This window comes from Nilaparvata lugens, chromosome 3, assembly GCF_014356525.2.
Source record: "Nilaparvata lugens isolate BPH chromosome 3, ASM1435652v1, whole genome shotgun sequence".
In the NCBI taxonomy this organism is placed as follows: domain Eukaryota; kingdom Metazoa; phylum Arthropoda; class Insecta; order Hemiptera; family Delphacidae; genus Nilaparvata; species Nilaparvata lugens.
This window is the reverse complement of record NC_052506.1, coordinates 7,622,941-7,645,896: the sequence shown is the minus strand read 5'-3', so window position 1 is coordinate 7,645,896 and position 22,956 is coordinate 7,622,941. Positions and strand designations below refer to the sequence as shown.

Below are 22,956 nucleotides of genomic sequence, written 5' to 3'. Positions count from 1 at the left end.
AAGTAAGAGCTATCATTGGGAAGGCATAGGCATTGTGGGTCTATATCTCTTTAAGGTCTTTGGAAGTGAGTGTGTGAGCGAGTTCATGTGTGTGGGACTGTGTCAAAATTATGACTCAGCTGTTGAACTTTTGTAATCATTCAATCAGGTACTTATTGCCGGTTGCAAAAAAACCAGGTTATTTTCAATCCTGATTAATTCCAGTAGATCCATCTTTTAGAAATGGTCTTCTCTTTTCTCTTGGTTCACGTGAAATTAATCAGGATTAAAATTTAAAAGGCTTTTGTGCAACCAGGCCTTTGTGAGGGAAATTTTTGCATTCCTCTGGGAATTAATCTCAATTTACTGTGATTAGATAGAACATTTCTGTATGAACTATGAATGTTATTATAATACTTCTTTCGTGATGAATGTTTTATGCGTTTGTACTCCAGAGCGTGGCTCGGTTCCCGATATTGTGTATAATCTCTATAACATTCCATGTAGAAATATGGTAACACAATCGACAATCAACTACTATTTATTATCATATAAGTTTCGCACATCTAATATCCTACTATTTCTAGGATATGTATTTGCTCTAGTTTAGAAGCATATTCTTAATTTTGTAAAGCTCTTATATTTTTATTTACAAATAAATAAATCCATTGAACGAGCGAAGTGAGGTCTAAGATTCAAGTCGACGAATTTGCATTTCTCTTTATGTTTAAATGTTGCGCATTTACGGCGAAACGCAGCAATAGATTTTCATGAAATTTGACAGGTATGCTCCTTTTTTAAATTGCGCGTCGACGTATAGGCTATACAAGGTTTTTGGAAATTTTGAATTTCAAGGATAATATAAAAGGAAAAGGAGCCTCCTTCATACGCCAATATTAGAGTAAAAATGAGACTATAGAATTATTCATCATAAATCAGCTGTCGAGTGAATTTGCCATGCCATGACGCATGCAATTCAATATCTCAATGTAACTTGGTAAAAAATCAGCTGCTGTGTGGACTATTAATTGCATGCCTCATTGAATGCAATTTTCATGCACTGTTAAATGAATTATAAATTGCATGCAATTAATAACTAAAATAACATAGTATTTTCTCTCGACATTTCTCTGCTTTGAACTCGGGCTGACCTGTTGCCAGTATGTCTTGAAGGAGATTAGCTATTGATGTTTACATTTTTGACACACCAACCCCAACAGCCATTAGCCGTTTTCACACCGATATCTCGCCGACACGACATACAGACAGGATTTACTCTGATGGAGAGTACTAGTAGTTCTATGAACAGTAGACCTCACGCAGTATTCTCATCCACAAGTACCTGATTGAAACTATAGACCTTTTGGAAATACAGCAATAGACTGGCTTCTCCACACATCTGTGTAATCACTTGTCAGCTGATTTATGATGAATAATTCTTTAGTCTGATTTACTCTAATATTGGCGTATGAAGGAGGCTCCTTTTTCCTTTTATGTTATCCTTAAAATGCATAATTTCGAAAAACCTTGTATATACGTCAACGCGCAATTAAAAAAGGAACATACATGTAAAATTTCATGGAAATCTATTACCGCGTTTCGCCGTAAATGCACAACATATAAACATTTAAACATTAAGAGAAATGCCAAACCGACAACCGGGAATGATTTAGATCTCCAAATTTTTAACATAGATTCTAAAAATATCAATGTCGTGCACCTGGAAGCCCAAATTCGAATTTTCCTTCTAGATTTTTCAGAATTAATGTTCAAATTCATAAAGTTCCATAGCCCAAAGTGTGTTTTTTTATGAGGAGGTTATAATGCTGTTACAAGACCAACATTTTCGAACAGCAGTGTAGCACAACGGTAAAACGCTAGCTTACGGAGCGATGGTTCCTGGGTTCGAATCCCGATGCTTCCCAATTTTTTTGTTCTTAATTTTTTCCCTCGAAACGTATTATCAATTATTTTTTGAAGGAATTTGTTTTCATTACAATTGAACTTGGATTTTATCAAATAATTATTTTTAATGTAAAATTTTGCCACCAGTACAATTGAAATGGACATAGTCTTCATGCTGTAAGCCTATCATTGGCCTTCGTTTGTAGCATTCGTGATGTAGGAAAATTATGTTTGACACATCATCACGTCTCAACTACTGGACTGATTGATTTGAAATTTTGCATGAAGATTCTTCATTAACCGAGGATGGTTTAGGCCTATTTTCAAATTTCAAATTTGTTATTACGTCAAGTTTTCATTTTGCAGTTTTAAAATAGACCCTTGCGAAGCACGGGTTACCTACTAGTTATCAACATACTTAAAGAGTAAGTATATTATAAATCTATAATATAATATATTATTTTTTCAAGACTTTTATTATTATTCAATATTGATCTCTCATATTACATTTTATTGTCATTTCTTGCTTCAATTTTTTTGTTATCTCTGCATATTTTTATTGTATTGTTTGCTAACGACGTGTTTAAGTGGTAGAGTGGACATTATTGTCGAAACTTCGCCACGTCAAAAAAATAAACAAGTCATTCTATTCAATAAGAGGAGGCTGTGGTTTATAACTGCGCGAGGTCTACTGTTCACAGAGCTACTCGTTCATTAGATACAGTATTATGAATGACAATGGATGACAACCTACCTGCCGTTGGGATTATGAGCGATGGTCTGCGGATATATTCACAGCTGCCCATATCCTTGACGGCGACCGGCAGTCGTTCGCCATCTTTGATTTCGACGCCCTCCGGCATGGCCTTGAGGTTGACCTGCTGTATCTCCGAGTGGCGCGCCCACACTATCTTCTCACCGTTCACATCCATCGAGATGGCCGGCTCCTCGCGACCCACTTTCACCATTATGCTGCCTTCGTCGTAGCTAAACAACACCAAATCATCCAAAATTAATATTATTATTAATAATAAATAACGGGGAACCGAGCTTCGCTCGTTATTTATTTATTGACTTTTGATAAACCGAACACAATTTTTTAAAATGATTGGGGAAGGACTCAGTCACAGCCCAAAACTGTGTCTTCTCCGAGTTTTGATTTATACACTATAATTAGTCCAGAAAGTAGGTTATGTTCCATACACTTGAATTCAGGTTCAATTTTCAGTTCAAACATTTGAAAACAAAAAAGTTCTAATTTAGATTATTTACAAACCAAATTGAATAACAAAAAAGCACTCACTAATCACTTAAAATTGTCAAATTATGATCAACTTTGAAAGATATGATATACTCTAGTTTAGAAGGATTATCATGACATATCAACAAATCAGATTATGTTGATCAAGTTGATTAAATTGTCTAGCTAGATAAAATTTCTCGCTGATTGATTACACAGCTGGAAATAATTCTGTCTCTCTCCCACACAGGCACTCACATCTTCTGTTATCGACAGACGACGAAACTATCATATGTTTTTCCAAGGATGAATAATTGGTATCCTTTTTATGTCCTTCAGCGAGTTTTCCCAGGTATGAGACCTAGTGAAATCGAATTTTTATATCATAAACCTACTATGTTTTTTTTTAGCTCTTTCTTTCCATTTAAGCACTCTTCACAAATGGTCACAAAAACAGTGGTAGGGAAGTGCAATAGTCTGTAGATTGCACTCTATCATACTAGCATATAAGTTAGGTTAACTTAGTATTATGAATGTATATATTTTGCTTATAACTATTCAAACTTAATTTACTTTTTGTTATATTCTTGCTCATAGGAACTCTCCCCCATTCACAGATGTATAGTATTCTTGGGGGATTCCACTTTTCAATAATGTTGCAAGTTCAAATAAAATAGTAAAGTAATTTATCTTTATATTTATTGCTTTATTGTAACTTAACTATATTTACAAATTTGTAATTTCATGTGGAAATAAATTGAATTGAATTGAAAAAAAAAATGTACAAATTTGGTGAAAATCGTTAGAGCCGTTTTCGAGATCCGTTGAACATAAACAGACATTACAGAAATTGCTTGCTTAATATAATAGGATAATATTAACATCTTCTGAGAATGCTCAGACGACCAGAGGCGAGAAACTCAGAAAATACCAGGATCTATCATTTGAGCTGAAGGAAATGTATGGGCTGAATACAGTGAGAATTGTGATATCAGTCAATATCCTGATACTTAAGTCAGTAACAACAACAATTAGTTGTTCAAGTACTGATACGAACTGGATCACTCAGAATTTTGAAATTAATCAATGGAGAGGAAAAATAGTTGGGAATTGTTGAAATCTACAGATAGAAATTACTGAGATATTGCAATTATTCAAATGATAATTAATTAATAATTTTTAAACGAAAATCCAAATTGAATGCTGTAAATCACCCCGAAGACTTCTGCTACTGCAAATAATTCATACCCAGTAGCAATACCCTGCGACTGCAGGGTAAACAGCTAGAAGGAAATTCGATGAGCGTTAATATTAAAAACTTATTTGTCCACCCGGGGAATCGAATTAATATTAGCGCTCATCGAATTTCCATCTAGCTGTTTACCCTGTTGTCGATACTTGCAGTAGCAGAAGTCTTCGGGGTGATTTACAGAATTAAATTCGGATAGTTATTGATAATTATTCAATAATAATTATTAATTGATAAACGAGTTTATAATTATAATAAATAATAATAATAAATAATAATAATAAAATAATAATAATAATAATAATAATAATATAATAATAATAATAATAATAATATCGTGTGACCTGGCTGGCTGAGGTCTGGTGTCAGAGTTTTCAGGTCGCAACTGATCGATTTCAGGGCCTCTGACATGACCCTAACGACTACATCATAATTGATGTTTGATAATTATCAATTGTTGAAATTACTTTTGCAGTCTACAAAAAAAAACTCCAGACTCACCCAAGAGCAACATTGTTGGATCCTCGCATGCAGCAAATGGTCCACACTCTTTCGAGGCCATAATTCAGCGAGGACTCCAGCCTGTAGGTGCCCGAGTGCCAAATACGCACCGTGCCGTCTTCTGAGCCGGTCAGAACTATCGGCAGCTCAGGATGGAAACTAACTGTTGACAAAGAAAATAAAGAATTACAGAGATGAGAAACAGATATTCTTTCATCAACTAAATAACAAAAGGTTTTACAAACTTGAATAATGAGTTCCTTAATGCAAGTCAAGGTAGTGCATAAGTTTAGGAAATAATATTTTATCTGGTGAATAATTGTAGCTTCTAACTCAATGTTAAATCAAACTTCTAGACTCAGGTGAGGAATATTTTATACAACAGAAAAGGTCCTATCAAGAAAGATTTTAAACATTCTGATTATTATAAAGTGTAACTTCATGAAGCTGAAATGGGGCTACTCAATTTTTTGACAGAAAAAAAAATAATTATCCAATATTATTTGTAAAAGAGATGCCATTTTGTATTGATGCCAAATCACTGATGTTTGACAACTAGCTTACTTTGATACTCTTGCAATCTATATACACCGTGATTCAGAAAGAATACCACAACTTTGAAAATCTGTATTTAATCAAGGAAACATAATAGAAACTTGGGTTGTAAATCAAAATGGAGAGTATTAAAATAAGTTCTTCCCCACTAGAAAACAAGTTCACAAATGTTCAATGTGACCCCCTCCAGACACTCGAGTGATATCAATACGATACTCGAACTCGTTTCACACCCTCAGGGCGTAACAGTTTGTATAGCTGCTGTTATTTCTTGTTTGAGCTGGTAGAGGAGGTCGATACACTTTATCTTTAACGTACCCCCACAGAAAAAAATCGCAGGGGGTGAGCTCAGGGCGTCTTGGAAGCCAGTGATGAAGTGCTCTGTCTCGAGCTGCTTAGCAGCCGATCCATTGCCTCGGATGGTTTTCATTCAAATAGGCACGGACAGGTGAGTGCCAATGGGACTAAATAAGCAACTAAAAAAAACTTCAGAGCTTCCTCTAATCAATGACAGATAGTGCTTTACTCTCCGTTTATTCTTTGCAGAGTTATCAATTTTCAAAGTTGTGGTATTCTTTTTGAATCACGGTGTATAATAAATGAAAGGATTGACTTATACATGTACAGGATAGGAAATTCACGTTTTGATTTGTGACGCATCATCAAGTCTGAACTACTGGACTGATTAACTTGACATTTTGCAAATAAAGTCTCAATTTACCGAGGATGGTTATAGGTGTATTTTAAATTCTTCAAGATTCCAGTAGGTCAAGTTTTCAGATTGTCAAGTTTTTTTCTAATTGTACCCTTGCAGAGCACTGGTTACCTGCTAGTACCTATATAATATAGGTACTCATTCTTCATTATCAGACTACATATTTTGTGAAGTTTTATGCACTGACTAATGATAATTTCATGTGTATATTTCACATTCATCTCTACAGATTATACAGAAAACTATACGTTTTATAATAATGAATCACTAGTATCCTTTCATTTTTTGATCGACACGACCGGTTTCGGGTATTCATTCCATAATCATTCATCACAGAATCATAATGATCATATTCAAAGTGTCATGTCATCACATAAAAGGGTATCTACTAGTGATTCTAAGTATAATTCACTGAATAATGAGAATTTTATATTGTATTTGCATATTTATCATTCATTTGTACAGGGTAATTTGATGATTTTATACTATAGAATCATTAGTATCCTTTTATTTGTTGATGACACGACCGGTTTTGGGTATTTATCCCATAATCAACTATCATAAAATCATATTTAAAGTGTGTTATCACATAAAATGGTACTACTGATTTTGCGTATTTGTATACATTTTTACGATTTATTCAAATTCTCAATTATGAAATAGGATCATGTTCAGGTGTTCATTATTCTTCATTGATTCATACAATAATTACACCATTCAAATGATAGGAAGAGAAAAATAATGTAACCTTGTGCTATTCCTCTCTCAAATTTAGATAAGGTTACACATAGTCCGAAATAGAAAGTCTAGTAGTTGTTCACTTCACAAAATGTTCAGTCCTTAATTATTTTCACAAAGTAGATATTTATAAATTTAGATGCTTCAAAACCAAACATATTTCACATTATTATCACTAGAATAGGAAATATTCACATATTAAGGAAATGATTTTGAAGGACCAGAAAAACAAACTTGATTCTTGTTCCATTTTATTAGGATGGAACAAGATGTTTTCAGGAATAGTATATTTCGCACCTAGAGCAGAAAATGAGATTTTTACGGCTCGAAATCGGTTTTCAAAGATTGAGAGCCGGAAAAACATTTTTGCCCATGATGCGAATGATATTTTTCACCACACTACATGTATTGCTGACAAAATAAATAAAGAATACTCGTTATCGTACCCATCTCTTGATTTTAGTGGTAGACGATTTGCAGTCAGGATTTCATCTTCAAGCATTTTTGAAAATTCGGAATGCGCTAATCAACAATAAATAATTGAATAAAAATGGTTGCGAAGCGAATGCTGAATTAGTTTGATTCGAAATTCGAACTGAAATAATGGCGGCTTCAGATGAAGAAAGTTGACACTCGTCCGATCTGATGACTTATTAACTACGGACTTCCATGTTAGCGGCTGGAAAGAGTACTCTTTCCGGCCTAGACCGGAAAAGAAACCTGTTTCTTAAGTCAGACGAGAGTCGTCTGCAAACAAGGTCTTTCAGATCTACGTAGGGACTGGAAAACAGCTGCTTTCTGTGCAGTGTGGCGAAAATATGAAAACGAGAAATCCAAGTTAAACAAGACATCTATTGTGATCAACTATTAACAAAATTAACTACTCTATTGTGTTCAACTATTAACAAAATTAACTACATCTATTGTGTTCAACTATTAACAAAATTAACTAAATCTATTGTGTTCAACTATTAACAAAATTAACTACATCTCACTAAAGAGTGTTGTAATTCGAATTCTTGAATTATCATCATCACGTAGAAGATGAGATAATTTGAACCCCCTACCTGCAGATATATTTTGAGCATGGCCTTCGAGAGTCTGCACACAGGTCTTGTTCTGGTAGTCCCAGATTTTGACCATGCGATCGTCAGCACCAGAGATGAGGTAGGGCTTGTCACCTCCGTGGTAGTAGTCCACACAGTTCACGCCTTTCTCATGCCCTTCAAGGGTGAAGTTAGGAGTGGGAGATCCCAGTTGCCAAACCTGCAGTTTAGTTTAGTTTAATTTTCGTCATACAACACTACAAGAATCAAGCAAAGCTTGATAGTATATGACACGTCAAAAATATTGAGTACAGTATTCAGAAAAGTAATTATAAAAAAGAATATTGAACAACAACAAATAAATCAGAACCTATTGTTTCGACAGGTCAAAGGTCATTGCTCCTTTGACAGGTCAAAGAACAGGTTGTTTACAATAACGATACTGTTGTCAATCAGTTATGTCATTGATAATATCACGTGGTATCGAGCAATGATTGTTTGTCAGAATATTGGCGTTTTATTGATAGTTCATTTTGTTGTTTTGGTTTGTAGCCGGATGGAATATCTAATTTTTGTTTTTGCTTTTATATTTTTATTTTCTTTATGCTAATCTTATTGCTTGTAGTTTTATCATTTTGCAAGAAGTTTATAGTTATTTGTGCAACTAGTGCGCAAAGTGACAGTTTGCTGCACCGAAAGAAACGTTTACGCCCGAGCCGTAGGCGAGGGCGGAATGGCTTCTTGAGTGCAGCAGAGGAACTTTGCGCACGTATTTCACATTAAGTTTTTCCTACAGTTACCATTGAATATGAGAAGAGGGTAATTATGGGTAAAATTGCCTGAAATCCATCAAATGTTTTTCTGTGTAATTTTATTATTGATAAAAACCTTAATCCTAAAATCCTAAAGTCCTCGTTGTCGTTGGTTATAATATATAATTAATAATTTGCGCGTTATGCTTCGTTGCACCTCTGCTCACTATAGCAGCCCAGTCATTGTTACCAACTTCATTTTGATTTTACTGCACTGTTGCTCCATATAACCTACTAAGTATTTTGCGTTGCCATGTTGCAAATCTGGAGTGCAGAAAAATTTTTCCCGCACTAGAGCGGAAAAGTGATTCTTTGCGTTCTGTAATCAGTGCAGGAATGGCCACTTTTCAACGTAACTGTAGGAAAAAATATATATATATATATATATATATATATATATATATATATATATATATATATATATATATATATATATCGAAAATGAACTCACAGCTAACGCACAAGTTCGCTTTGCTAGCTGTGCCAATTCTATTTATTCAATCGAAATGTATTATTCATTTTTCCTACAGTTACGTTGAAAAGTGGCCATTGCTGCACTGATTACAGAACGCAAAGAATCACTTTTCCGCTCTAGTGCGGGAAAAATTTTTCTGCACTCCAGATTTGCAACATGGCAACGCAATAGTTATTTGTGCAACTAGTGCGCAAAGTGACAGTTTGCTGCACCGAAAGAAACGTTTACGCCCGAGCCGTAGGCGAGGGCGGAATGGCTTCTTGAGTGCAGCAGAGGAACTTTGCGCACGTATTTCACATTAAGTTTTTTCTATTTAGTTGCTTTTATACATTATACATTGACTGTTAACTATTGTTATGTCATTTTCCCATTTGAAGGTTCGATACTATCTTCAAGATTCAAGTCGAATCCAAAAGTCAAAAATGTTCCACATCTACTTGAATCAACAAAACTTGAAGAAGGGTATAGTATATTCAAGTTTCTGTTTTCGAGAACTTGACTTAAAATTTGCAATATACATTCATTTCACACAAAACTTAAATTCAAGTAAACTTGACTAATGTAAACGCCACTTAATGAATTGGACCTTAACTGAACTCAAGTAAATCATCTGTAAGGAGAATGTGATAGGCTATTCACTAACAATAGAATCGATGTTTCATTTTCATATGATACTGGAGTAATATAGTGAGGATATGATCTAGATCTAGAAGTATAGAATTGACAATTATTATTACCTTGACAGTTCTATCGAGAGAAGCGCTGGCAAATGTATTGTTGTCCTTTGGGTTGACGACGATTTGCATGACGTAGTGAGTGTGACCTTCAAAGACTTGTTGACAGGCCCACTGTTTGTCCCAATTCCACAGTTTGATCAGCATATCATCTACAAAAAAAATGGAAATTGAATTAAATTGAATATACCATGAATTATATTAGAAATGAATTAATATAAAAGGAATTATTGATTTATCAGTGCATTAGCTTTAAACCTGTTGTTACGGGAACGCGCCAACTAGTCTCCCTGACAGTAAAGCTCCTTTTAAAACCACATTCGAGGGGATTTACTGACGGCGTCAACTGAGCTCCTGAGAGAGGAGCTTTACTGACGGGGAGACTAGTTGTCGTCAGCGTCCGAGGAGCTTAGTTGTCGTCTACGGTCCCGACAACTAGTCTCCTCTGAACCAGTAGGGGATTTACTGTTGGGGAGACTAGTTGACGCTAGCGTGCAAGGAGCTTGGTTGTTGTCACCGAACCCGACAACCAAGCTCCTCGCACGTAACTGTTTTGTGAAAAATCACTTCAAGGAAATCATGATTGATGTTAGAAATTATAAATTGATTTCCTGAAAAATGTTCTTTTATGGACTTAGTGGATTTTTCTTGTATGCCCATAATCATATGATTCCACTTGTCAGCTGATTGATTATGGATAATATTCTATAGCAATGGTTTACAAAACATCCCATGGCGTAGGTTGCTTTTCGTGATCATCGGTTGGCGCTATCGCGCATGGCGGATATTGTACGGTATCTATCAATGCATAAATAATAAATAATAGACTATCGCCAATTTTCATACATGCATGATGTTCGATACTAGTTGCGGTTTTTACACCATAATCAATCTATAGCATGACATTCATTTCATTCTGTATTTCGGTTCATCCTCATCAGCTCTTGGTCAAAGTTTTATTCTTTGTGTTGATCAAAACATTTTGAATAGTACCGCCATTTATTGCCTTTCTTAGTAAGGGCTATAAGTATTTATATGAAGATTAAAAATTAAAGTACCCTTTTTATTTATTTCTCACAGTCAGAAAAAACCTGTCCTCCCTGTAAACATAACCTTTCAATATAAATGTTCATCTAACCTTATAGGCAGGATGAACTGAAATTCAGAAGAGCTGAGACACTTCAATCTATAGTTAACTCTCTATAGTTTGTCCGTTGTTTGTCCGTTTGTTTTAATCATATGCTGAAACATCCAAAATAATGGACGGGGGATAAGTCAACATTTATAGGCTGAAGACTGTTTATTAACCTTACTATAGTCTCTACAAAATAAGTTGAGATTTGGCCCTCCATCCGAAGAAATTACAGCATTGCCAAACTGAACAAAATTGCAAATTTCTAATTTAATCACATTTATAAAAAAATTGAATATTCTTTCCATTTATTTTTTTTTTTTGAAAAGATTGAATTTCCTTTTATCTCTTCAACCTTGAAACTTTTTCAGCACTACTAGAATATCGGGGATGATATTAAAAAAACTGTCTAAATTTTAAATTTGAGAAAGTTGCAATTTTGAATAGTTTGGCAACACGGTAATTTCTTCGGTTGGAGGGCCAAGTCTCATCTTATTTTATAGAGACTATAGTAAGATTAATGAACAGTTAGCCTATAAATGTTGACCTATCCCCCGTCCATTATTTTGGATGTTTCAGCATATATGATTGACCGAGCGAAGTGAGACGGTTTGGCATTTCTCTTAATGTTTAAATGTTTATATATTGCGCTTTTACGGCGAAACGGGTAATAGATTTTCATGAAATTTGACAGGTATGTTCCTTTTTCAATTGCGCGTCGAGGTACATTCAAGGTTTTTGGAAATTTTGCATTTCAAGGATAATATGAAAGGAAAAAGGAGCCTTCTTTATACGCCAATATTAGAGTAAAAGTCAGACTATAGAATATTATCAAAGCCACCTCTAATACAAGGCCTACGATGTTGCAACGTCGCAGTGTAGGCCTAGAATCTAATACATGACTGGTAAAAAAGATCAGCTGGTAATTTTTAAAATCTTTTTCTTAAAAGATTTTAAAAAATACCAGCTGATCTTTTTCATCAATCATGTATTAGATTGTAGGCCTACACTGCGACGTTGCAACATCGTAGGCCGCGGCCTTGTATTAGAGGTGGCTATGATATTATTCATCATAAATCAGCTGACAAGTGATTACACAGATGTGAGGAGAAGCCAGTCTATTGCTGTATTTCCATAAGGTCTATAGTTTCAATCGGGTACTTGTGGATGAGAATACTGCGTGAGGTCTACTGTGAACAGACCTAAAAGACCTCACATAAAATTGATAAACAATATGGCGACTCTTGGCTTCTCACCATATTTAGCGATTTGGAGGTTATAATCAACTTGAAAAAACTAGGTAGAGAAAAAAATTTACTTATATAACTTACAGATCATTTTCCGTAAGCATCTTTCAAAAAAAGCTATCAGAGCCTCTAAAATGCATCTGGCGGGAGTAGATATTGGATTTGACAGCACGACTTCGGGCCCATAACTTAACTGACCGTTTTTAGCTATTGGAGACATGAATAAGCTCTTTCTGACGCTGTGCAACGAAATCATGTGTCTAATTGGGTGTGTTTAGTTCTATTGGAGCTATAGTTCCCATAAAACTAAACACGCCCAATTAGACACATGATTTCGTTGCAAAGCGTCAGAAAGAGCTTATTCATGTCTCCAATAGCTACAAACGGTCAGTTAAGTTTTGGGCCCGAAGTCGTGCTGTCAAATCCAATATCTACTCTCGCCAGATGCATTTTCAAGGCTCTGAAAGCTTTTTTTGACATCTGTGCAACGGAAAGTGAATTTATGGCTTCGTAAATGAATTAACTGCCTGTTTTTAACTTTATGTGACGACTCTGCAACCGGGCATTAGATTTCTATTCTTATTTCTAATGACTCTTTTATAAATGATGATGACACGTCATCGCTTGAGTAGGATTAACATTAGACAAATTTCCTTGCATTATATATTTTTTAATGTTTGAGTGAAATTTGGGCGATTTTAAAAACTTGAAGTCAAGAAGTGTACCTGAATTAAAGATTTCATAAAATCAAACATAGCTATGTGAGACATAGTTTAAAATCACTGACTTAAATGGTTGGTCGTTGCACAGACGTTTGCCGAAGCCCTTTTAGCTATATCTCGAATTAGCATCACACGTAAGTCACACTGCAGCTCTATTCACTTTTTTCCGTACATTTCCGTACATGCTTCTATCCAACCAATGTCTTGGCATCAGGGAAAGTTTCAATCGACATCACTGTGAACCGACCTAAAAGACCTCTCATAAAAGTGATAAACAATAGGGCGACTCTTGGCTTTTGGCGAGATTTCTCACCATAATTAGCGATTTGGAGGTTATAATCAACTTGAAAAAACTGGGGAGAGAAAAAAATTTACTTATATAACTTACAGATCATTTTTCGTAAATATCTTTCAAAAAAAGCTATCAGAGCCTCTAAAATTCATCTGGCGGGAATAGATATTGGATTTGACAGCACGACTTCGGGCCCATAACTTAACTGACCGTTTTTAGCTATTGGAGACATAATAATAAGCTCTTTCTGACGCTGTGCAACGAAATCATATGTCTAATTGGGCGTTTTTAGTTTTTGGGAGCTATAGTTTACTTTGACATCTGTGCAACGGAAAGTGAATTTATGGCTTCGTAAATGAGTTAACTGCCTGTTTTTAAATTTATATGACGACTCTGCAACCGGGCATTAAATTTCTAATGACTCTTTTATGAATGATGATGACGCGTCATCGCTTGAGTAGGATTAACATTAGACAAAATTCCTTGCATTATATATTTTTTTAATGTTTGAGTAAAATTTGGGCGATTTTAAAAACTTGAAGTCAAGAAATGTACCTGAATTATAGATTTCATAACCTCAAAAGTATATAATTATGGAGTAAAAATCTAATTTATCTCAAAGTTTTCTTCATATTTTTCTATTTACTTTTTGTGTAGTTGAGAAGTTGATATTGTGGTAATTATTCATATTGAATGAAAAAGACTAAGAAATTGTCAAAAAACCACTGATTTATTGGTAATTAGAAAGACCGGTTTCGGTTATTACACCATTGTCAATCCCTGATAAACTTCAGAGCAAACTGTGAAGTTTTTCTAAGGTCTTTCTAATTACCAATAAATCAGTGGTTTTTTGACAATTTCTTAGTCTTTTTCTATTTAGTTGCTTTTATACATTATACATTGACTGTTAACTATTGTTATGTCATTTTCCCATTTGAAGGTTCGATACTATCTTCAAGATTCAAGTCGAATCCAAAAGTCAAAAATGTTCCACATCTACTTGAATCAACAAAACTTGAAGAAGGGTATAGTATATTCAAGTTTCTGTTTTCGAGAACTTGACTTAAAATTTGCAATATACATTCATTTCACACAAAACTTAAATTCAAGTAAACTTGACTAATGTAAACGCCACTTAATGAATTGGACCTTAACTGAACTCAAGTAAATCATCTGTAAGGAGAATGTGATAGGCTATTCACTAACAATAGAATCGATGTTTCATTTTCATATGATACTGGAGTAATATAGTGAGGATATGATCTAGATCTAGAAGTATAGAATTGACAATTATTATTACCTTGACAGTTCTATCGAGAGAAGCGCTGGCAAATGTATTGTTGTCCTTTGGGTTGACGACGATTTGCATGACGTAGTGAGTGTGACCTTCAAAGACTTGTTGACAGGCCCACTGTTTGTCCCAATTCCATAGTTTGATCAGCATATCATCTACAAAAAAATGGAAATTGAATTAGAATTAAATATACCAGGAATTATATTAGAAATGAATTAATATAACAGGAATTATTGATTTATCAGTGCATTAGCTTTAAACCTGTTGTTAACTAGTCTCCCCGACAGTAAAGCTCCTTTTAAAACCACATTAGAGGGGATTTACTGATGGCGTCAACTGAGCTCCTGAGAGAGGAGCTTTACTGACGGGGAGACTAGTTGTCGTCAGCGTCCGAGGAGCTTAGTTGTCGTCTACGGTCCCGACAACTAGTCCCCTCTGAACCAGTAGGGGATTTACTGTTGGGGAGACTAGTTGACGCTAGCGTGCAAGGAGCTTGGTTGTTGTCACCGAACCCGACAACCAAGCTCCTCGCACGTAACTGTTTTGTGAAAAATCACTTCAAGGAAATCATGATTGATGCTACAAATAAGTAGGCTAATAATAGTCCATCAACGTGAGGATTACAAACATGAGTTTTCTGTGGAATAATATTTTGGCTTTGTGTCCAATATTGTATTTTATAAATTCTACTAACAAGTCCTGATTGGAACATCATTACAAACTCTGTGAATTTTTTTCCATTTTTTATCCCATTGACCACCTATGAAAGGGGTATACGGATTTGTCAATTATAATCTAAGTCGTCAATATTTGCATTTCATAATGCAAAAAGAATTCCTCACTGAAATAAGGACAAACCTGCAACAACTCCTCCCTCACCTTAATTCTAAACTTTTCACCTGTGAGAGCCTTAACGCGTGTTGGCAATGAATTATAAAGGCGAATTCCTGCTCTCTTTACCACCTCCCCCCCTCTCATACATACTAGTTTGATGAATGTCGTCTCTGAGGTTTTGTCTATTATCTGGTATTGTCTGAGTGGAACAACTCTCCTGTATTGAATCTATCTATATTCTTATCAATGAAACAAAGAGCCTCCAAAATATATACATCTGGTAGTAGGAGAATCTTCAACTCTTTGAAAATAATCTCTACAACTTGCTCTAATAGATTCACCCACCATCACTCCAACTGCCCACTTTTGAATCCTAAATATATGTATTGCATGAGTTAAAATTCCCCAAAATATAACACCGTATGAAAGAAGAGAATGGCAATCAGCAAAATGAACACTTCTAAGCGTTCGTGTATCCAGCAATTTCTTCACGGTTCTAAAAACAAACACTGCCGAGTTGAGTTTGCTTTTTAGCTGGTCTCAATGAGGTCGCTAGGAGAGTTCAGAGTCCAGCACTACTCCAAGTACCTTTGCCTCGTTTGCTGGATCTCCCGTATCCAATACTGCTTCCCGAACCCGACAACCAAGCTCCTCGCACGTAACTGTTTTGTGAAAAATCACTTCAAGGAAATCATGATTGATGTTAGAAATTATAAATTGATTTCCTGAAAAATGTTCTTTTATGGACTTAGTGGATTTTTCTTGTATGCCCATAATCATATGATTCCACTTGTCAGCTGATTGATTATGGATAATATTCTATAGCAATGGTTTACAAAACATCCCATGGCGTAGGTTGCTTTTCGTGATCATCGGTTGGCGCTATCGCGCATGGCGGATATTGTACGGTATCTATCAATGCATAAATAATAAATAATAGACTATCGCCAATTTTCATACATGCATGATGTTCGATACTAGTTGCGGTTTTTACACCATAATCAATCTATAGCATGACATTCATTTCATTCTGTATTTCGGTTCATCCTCATCAGCTCTTGGTCAAAGTTTTTATTCTTTGTGTTGATCAAAACATTTTGAATAGTACCGCCATTTATTGCCTTTCTTAGTAAGGGCTATAAGTATTTATATGAAGATTAAAAATTAAAGTACCCTTTTTTATTTTATTTCTCACAGTCAGAAAAAACCTGTCCTCCCTGTAAACATAACCTTTCAATATAAATGTTCATCTAACCTTATAGGCAGGATGAACTGAAATTCAGAAGAGCTGAGACACTTCAATCTATAGTTAACTCTCTATAGTTTGTCCGTTGTTTGTCCGTTTGTTTTAATCATATGCTGAAACATCCAAAATAATGGACGGGGGATAGGTCAACATTTATAGGCTAAAAACTGTTTATTAACCTTACTATAGTCTTTATAAAATAAGTTGAGATTTGGCCCTCCATCCGAAGAAATTACAGCATTGCCAAACTGAACAAAATTGCAAATTTCTAATTTAATCACATTTATAAAAAAATTGAATATTCTTTCCATTTATTTTTTTTTTTTGAAAAGATTGAATTTCCTTTTATCTCTTCAACCTTGAAACTTTTTCAGCACTACTGGAATATCGGGGATGATATTAAAAAAACTGTCTAAATTTTAAATTTGAGAAAGTTTCAATTTTGAATAGTTTGGCAACACGGTAATTTCTTCGGTTGGAGGGCCAAGTCTCATTTTATTTTATAGAGACTATAGTAAGATTAATGAATAGTTAGCCTATAAATGTTGACCTATCCCCCGTCCATTATTTTGGATGTTTCAGCATATATGATTGACCGAGCGAAGTGAGACGGTTTGGCATTTCTCTTAATGTTTAAATGTTTATATATTGCGCTTTTACGGCGAAACGGGTAATAGATTTTCATGAAATTTGACAGGTATGTTCCTTTTTCAATTGCGCGTCGAGGTACATTCAAGGTTTTTAGAAATTTTGCATTTCAAGGATAATATGAAAGGAAAAAGGAGCCTCCTTTATACGCCAATATTAGAGTAAAAGTCAGACTATAGAATATTATTAAAGCCACCTCTAATACAAGGCCTACGATGTTGCAACGTCGCAGTGTAGGCCTAGAATCTAATACATGACTGGTAAAAAAGATCAGCTGGTAATTTTTAAAATCTTTTTCTTAAAAGATTTTAAAAAATACCAGCTGATCTTTTTCACCAATCATGTATTAGATTGTAGGCCTACACTGCGACGTTGCAACATCGTAGGCCGCGGCCTTGTATTAGAGGTGGCTATGATATTATTCATCATAAATCAGCTGACAAGTGATTACACAGATGTGAGGAGAAGCCAGTCTATTGCTGTATTTCCATAAGGTCTATAGTTTCAATCGGGTACTTGTGGATGAGAATACTGCGTGAGGTCTACTGTTCACAGAACTACTAGTATATACAAACTGATAAACAATATTTTTCCTCAATTTGTAAAATTTTTAATTTAGGCATTATTGAAACTCTTCGATAAATCAATAACGAATAACAATAAATTGAGCAGTAACTTACCGCTGCTAGTCAATATGTAAGGCTGAACGGGGTGCACAATGATGCAGCGCACATAGTCTGAGTGGGCCTCGAAGGCATGTGTGCGTTCCAGGGTATTGTAGTTGAAAACACGCACCTGCATGTCATCCGAGCCTGTCACGATCCAGTTTTTGCGAGGCACAAAAACGGCCGCTCTCACCGGTACATCGCAAACCTGCAATTACAATTATAAATAATTGAGATCGAATCTTAGTTTTGAATTGAATGAAAAAGACTAAGAAATTGTCAAAAAACCACAGATTTATTGATACTTAGAAAGACCGGTTTCGGTTATTACACCATTGTCAATCTCTGACAATCTCAGTTTATCAGATTGTCAGAGATTGACAATGGTGTAATAACCGAAACCGGTCTTTCTAAGTATCAATAAATCTGTGGTTTTTTGACAATTTCTTAGTCTTTTTCATTCAATATGAATAATTACCACAATATCAACTTCTCAACTACACAAAAAGCTTAGTTTTGAAGGTTTTGTTCGTTTTCCAAGCAAAAATAAGTGATAATACCATGCTTTCTGTGGAATCATTATACAGAATGAGTCATATGTATGGGAAACCTTCAATAAATTGGAGACTGTTGTGGATATAATACTGTAACTTACAGGATAAAGTTATCGGTCAAAAACTCTACCTTTTGACGTACAACTGCATTTCAACCCCTCATAAAGTGGTGACTTAGGGGTTGTAACTCGAATATTTTAAATGTGAACACCCATTGTGTAGTACATCCTTTTAAAGGCATTTTTTTCAAAACAAGAAAGATAACATCAATTAAAATGTTCTATGATACTTGTATCCAAAATGGCGGCTGATTGAAGTTTTAGTTTTTAAGGGAATGAGGGGTTGTAAATGTAACTGAAATATTTTAAATGCCAACACCCATTGTGTGGTACATCATTTTTAAGGTTTTTCTAAAACAAGAAACATGACAGAAATCTCAAGAAATTTCAACAAGTAATTGAATTGTATGGCTTGACTATAAATGAAGAAAAATGTAAATTTTCAAAAAAATCATTGAAGTTCCTTGGGTATGAGATAAAACATGGAGAAATTAAACCTGACCCAGAACGCCTTGCACCACTCATGAACTTTCCACCCCCAAGAAATGCTAAAGAAATGAAACGACTCATGGGATTACTGGCTCATTACTCCCGATGGATTAAAAACTTTTCTCAAAAGATTCACCCCCTTGTCCACATACAGAAATTCCCTCTATCTCAAGATCAGATGGAAACTTTGGAATTGTTGAAAAATGAAATTGCTTCCGCGGTACTGCTCTTTGTTGATGAAAATGTACCATTCATAATTGAGACAGATGCATCAGATTTTGCAATTGGTGCAACATTAACACAAAATTCTCGACCAGTAGCCTTTTTCTCACGAACTTTGTCCCAAAGTGAAACCAGGCATTCAGCTGTTGAGAAAGAAGCCTATGCCATTGTGGAGTCTATAAGAAAATGGAGACACTATTTACTACGAAAACAATTCACTTTGATCACTGACCAAAAATCAGTCACATTCATGTTTGGCACTCAACACAATAGAAAAATAAAAAATGAAAAGATACAAAGGTGGCGCCTAGAATTATCTGAATACAAATTCAACATAGTCTACAGACCTGGAAAAGAAAATGCACCAGCTGATGCACTCTCTCGTATATGTATTACAGCTGGTTGTTCAACATTGAACTCAGCTTTGGCAAAATACCATGATGAACTTTGTCACCCTGGTGTAACTCGTTTCTACCACTGGCTCAGAATGAAAAATCTCCCCTATACTGTAGATGATGTAAGGAAAATTTGCTCCAATTGTGCAATTTGCTCTGAAATAAAACCACAGTATATGAAGACAAAAGGAAATCTCATAAAGGCAACAAAACCTTTTGAACGAATTAATATGGACTTCAAAGGACCCGTACAATCAAAAACAAGAAATAAATACCTACTGGTGATGGTTGATGAGTACTCAAGATTCCCTTTTGTATTTCCTTGTCCAGACATGACTGCGAGAACAGTCATAAATTGCCTGGTCTCATTAATATCAATGTTTGGCCTTCCAAGCTATATTCACACAGACAGAGGAACATCCTTCATGTCAACTGAGTTGAAGAGCTTTCTTAGCTCAAAAGGGATAGCAACTAGTAGATCAACGCCTTACAATCCGAGAGGGAATGGTCAAGTAGAGCGATATAATGGAATTATATGGAAAGCAATAACACTAGCTCTAAGATCACGAGGACTTGATTCAAATCGATGGGAGGAAGTGTTGCCTGATGCACTTCACTCTATTCGATCTCTTTTGTGTACTACAACAAATTGCACCCCCCATGAACGAATGTTCCTACACATGAGATCCTCAACAAATGGACAGTCACTACCATCTTGGCTAATGAGCCCAGGACCAGTTTGGCTGAAGAAAATGAACCGAAATTCAAAGCAAGATTCATCAGTAGAAGAAGTTGAATTGATTGAGGCAAACCCAGAGTATGCTCACATTCGTCGCCCTGATGGACAAGAGTCCACTGTGTCGCTCCGTCATCTTGCCCCTAAGATAACACGAAAATCTAGCCGGGTAGAATGATATGATAAACCATATGTTTTCGTTGTCATGGATTCATTCATAAATACCAAATGTTGTTGATCCGTTACTAGTAGAAAGTCATGTTCAATTTTATTTGATTAAAGCTCTACAAATGAAGAGTTTACTTATTTCAAACCGAAACCGGTCTTTCTAATTATCAATAAATCAGTGGTTTTTTATCAGAGATTGACAATGGTGTAATAACCGAAACCGGTCTTTCCAATTATCAATAAATCAGTGGTTTTTTGACAATTTCTTAGTCTTTTTCATTCAATTTAAATACTCACATCATCAGCGTATAAAACAGTGTGCTGGCTCAAGGTGTGATATTAATAGATATCAAAATGACCGTGTTGAGGTGAAAAGATTATGCCTAGTTCACAGGTTGCCGCAATTACATTTGAATAATTTTAAATCAAACTTACTATGAGTAGGCTTCTAAACAATTGTCATTCTAACATTACCTCAAAAGATTTGACAAGCTGCTGACTATCAATAAATCAGTGTTTTTTTATCAGAGATTGACAATGGTGTAATAACCGAAACCGGTCTTTCTAATTATCAATAAATCAGTGGTTTTTTGACAATTTCATAGTCTTTTTCATTCAATTTAAATACTCACATCATCAGCGAATAAAACAGTGTGCTGGCTCAAGGTGTGATATTGATAGATATCAAAATGACCGTGTTGAGGTGAAGAAATTATGCAAAGTCCACATGTTATTGCGATTACAATAATTATTATTATATTATTATATATTATATTATTAATATTATATTATTATGTAATAATGATTATTTACGAATAATTCTAAATCAAACTTAGTATGAGTACTAAACAATTGTCATTCTAACATTACCTCAAAAGATTTGACAAGCTGTTGACTCTCATGGTTCCAGACATGCACATTGCCGTTGTAGAGAGATGCCAACATCCATGGCTCAGTGGGATGCAAATCCACACACTTGACGCGATCCGAACGAGCGGTCAGCTTCCTTTTTATATCCAAACGAAGCGGCTGCAATTCAAAAACTAGTTTCACAAAAAATGCATGTGCAATAACTGAATCTTACAGTACCTACTATCTTCTCTTACAATACTCAATTGTTACACTACTAAATAGAAACGTGATAATGGCACGAGAGTGATTTGTGATCCTATTGATATAAATAAATATCTAAGATATATAGATTGCCGGCCAGGATAGCCGAGTCGACTAAGGCGTTGTATCCTTCAGTCTGCCGGTACTACCTGGTCGCGGGTTCGAATCCAGCATATTGAATAGTTTTGTTGAGTTTGGAAATAGTATATTTCGCACCTAGGGCCGAAAATGAGACTTTTCCGGCTCGAAATCGGTTTTCAAGTCCGAGGCCGTAGGCCGAGGGCTAGAAAAGATTGAGAGCCGGAAAAACATTTTTGCCCATGGTGAGAACGTTATTTTTCGCCACACAGAAAAATAAACAATATAAATATGAGAATAATTGTTTATTAGGCACTTCCAAAAGCAAAACAGGAAGGTCATAGCTCTAGCAAATCTGAGGTAATCTGAATATCAGGAAATTGTCCAAGTATTTTTATTTTTTATTCTGATTTGTCTAAATAACCTAAAAGATTATGTTCAATTATGTAAGAGGTTGTACTTTTTATTCTTCCAAATGACAATAACATGATATTAATATAAATGTTTTGATTCTTGAATAATAAACACAAATAATGAAAAGTTTTTTGATCAGCTGTTTTAGCACACTTGAAATTTGGCCAATCTGAATGTCAACGTCAACAATGCTTGTTGTTGACTTCGGAGGTTTAGGTTAGAAGTTCTATCCTACTCTGAAAATCGAATTTGAATAGTTTATAATATATATCTTATTTTTAGGCCTATGTATTTTATTCATCCAGATAAAATGATAGTATCTTATTGCAGAATACTTATTATTCAATTCTAGAAGCATAAACTGATTCCGTTTCATAAACCATTTTGTAAACACGTTCACATCAGAATCAGCTGACTTCAAGGTTATTTTACAGCCCTAGGGCCGTAAAACTTTTACCGGCCTGGTCGGAATAGTATATTTCGCACCTAGGGCCGAAAATGAGACTTTTCTGGCTCGAAATCGGTTTTCAAGTCCGAGGCCGTAGGCCGAGGACTAGAAAAGATTGAGAGCCGGAAAAACATTTTTGCCCATGGTGAAAACGTAATTTTTCGCCACACAGAAAAATAAACAATATATATATATATGAGAATAATAATTATTCTCATTGTCTTTTATAAGCACTTCCGAAAGCAAAAGTG

At 35.1% G+C, this 22,956-nt stretch overlaps 1 protein-coding gene across 1 annotated transcript in view; it reads right to left on the bottom strand.

Moving 5' to 3' along the window:
• The window catches only part of LOC111057459 (coatomer subunit beta'-like), a 51,639-nt gene that overhangs the window by 26,341 nt on the left and 2,342 nt on the right, over positions 1–22,956 (bottom strand). The window contains 5 exon segments of the mRNA XM_039425455.1: positions 4,875–5,037; positions 7,950–8,148; positions 14,643–14,791; positions 18,045–18,237; positions 21,523–21,681. Of these exon segments, the coding sequence (XP_039281389.1) occupies positions 4,875–5,037; positions 7,950–8,148; positions 14,643–14,791; positions 18,045–18,237; positions 21,523–21,681 (863 nt within the window).